The following is a 1,381-nucleotide window of genomic DNA, read 5'->3' as shown; positions in this document are numbered from 1 at the left end:
TTTCCTCTGACTTCCTGGAAAATGCCAAACTGAGGCTTCACCTGGGCTGGCTGTAGGACTCTTGAGACCACATGGGTCCTAGATCCTAGATACGGGCCGATCTCATGCAGGATAGACTAATGCCCCCACTGCCAGAAAAGAACTTTTGTAGGAAAAGGCTCACTGCTTTTTGGGATGGGTGGAGTGATGAGGTGGGAGGGGGCACTTCCCTGATGTCTTTCCACCCCACAGCTGAAATTTCATTCTGTGGTCAGAGGCACAGGCAGGTTAAGTCATTCGCTTACCTGTACTGAGTGTCCTGGCCCGGTTTGTAGAACCAGTGTGGCTGCTCCCAGCCCGCATGGAACCCCATGGAACATTTAGACTCCAGGGTCTTGTAAAGCCCACTGACTCGCTCAGTTGGCCTCCCGGCAAACCGTTCTTCTTTAGGATAACCAACTGAAAAACGAAAACCAGTACTCTAAATGGCTTATAACCAAAACTATAAAATACTTTGAAGGGATTCAGAAAATAGAAAACACAGTACTTAAAATCCAGAAGCATATACATGTATTAGATTTATGTAAAAAAACAAAACAAAAACAAAAACAAAAAAACCCTCAGAGCTGTGATTGCTATTGATCATCAAAGGGTAAAGCACAAATAGATTTAAAACCAAATCACTGATGCAATCCACACGTTAAATACAGGCATTAATATAGATTCCTTGTTGTGTCTGAAAGGCACATGCTTATTAGATTCTCTAACCACTCCCATCACAATGCACAGAATAAAAAAACAGATAACGTCAGAGGAACTGCAAGTCATTTCTGTACACACTCTGTAGATGACAGTAAATTTGCACCTTACCAATATTGTTGAATCCATATGACTCTCTTGCTTTGGCGTCAGTGTACTGAGTTGTTGTCCATTTGCCGTAGCGATTGGGATCTAATTCTATCAGATCAAAAGGAGGTTCTCCATGCAGGATCCAGTCACTGAGATATTTCCCTACCCCACCAGCATGGATTATGCCATATCTTTCAAATACAGAGATAAATATCCTGTTACCAACACATATTATTTTCAAACAATGAAACATGTCCAAATATTTTACAGGGCCTCAAAGTTGGGGTGTTCTGTGCTATTCAGAACAATCAATATAATCTTGATGTTTTAATTTTTTTCCTCAAAAAAAATATGTTTGGACATCTAAATTAAAAGTGCCTGACTTGATAGCAAGTTTGTTTCCACAGTTTCAAGAGATGTATACCTGCAGAATAGTCTATGATTCTTCGGTAGTAAGGATGCTCGCTTTAGGAAAACGGGGGAAAGGAAGCAACAGGCAGATGTGGTTGATGTCTCATCAGCCCTCTTGAGCTGTGATTATCCTGACTGATAG

At 41.2% G+C, this 1,381-nt stretch overlaps 1 protein-coding gene across 1 annotated transcript in view; it reads right to left on the bottom strand.

Moving 5' to 3' along the window:
- The window catches only part of DMGDH (dimethylglycine dehydrogenase), a gene marked incomplete at its 3' end in the record, with an annotated part of 80,838 nt that overhangs the window by 46,421 nt on the left and 33,036 nt on the right, over positions 1-1,381 (bottom strand). Inside the window, exons 8-9 of the mRNA XM_019640998.1 lie at positions 850-1,019; positions 285-438 (exon numbers count right to left, since the gene is read on the bottom strand). Of these exons, the coding sequence (XP_019496543.1) occupies positions 285-438; positions 850-1,019 (324 nt within the window). The remainder of the gene's footprint in view (positions 1-284; positions 439-849; positions 1,020-1,381) is intronic.

Source organism: Hipposideros armiger, unplaced genomic scaffold (assembly GCF_001890085.2).
Source record: "Hipposideros armiger isolate ML-2016 unplaced genomic scaffold, ASM189008v1 scaffold_55, whole genome shotgun sequence".
NCBI classification, from domain to species: Eukaryota; Metazoa; Chordata; class Mammalia; order Chiroptera; family Hipposideridae; genus Hipposideros; species Hipposideros armiger.
This window is presented reverse-complemented; position numbering and strand designations above follow the sequence as displayed.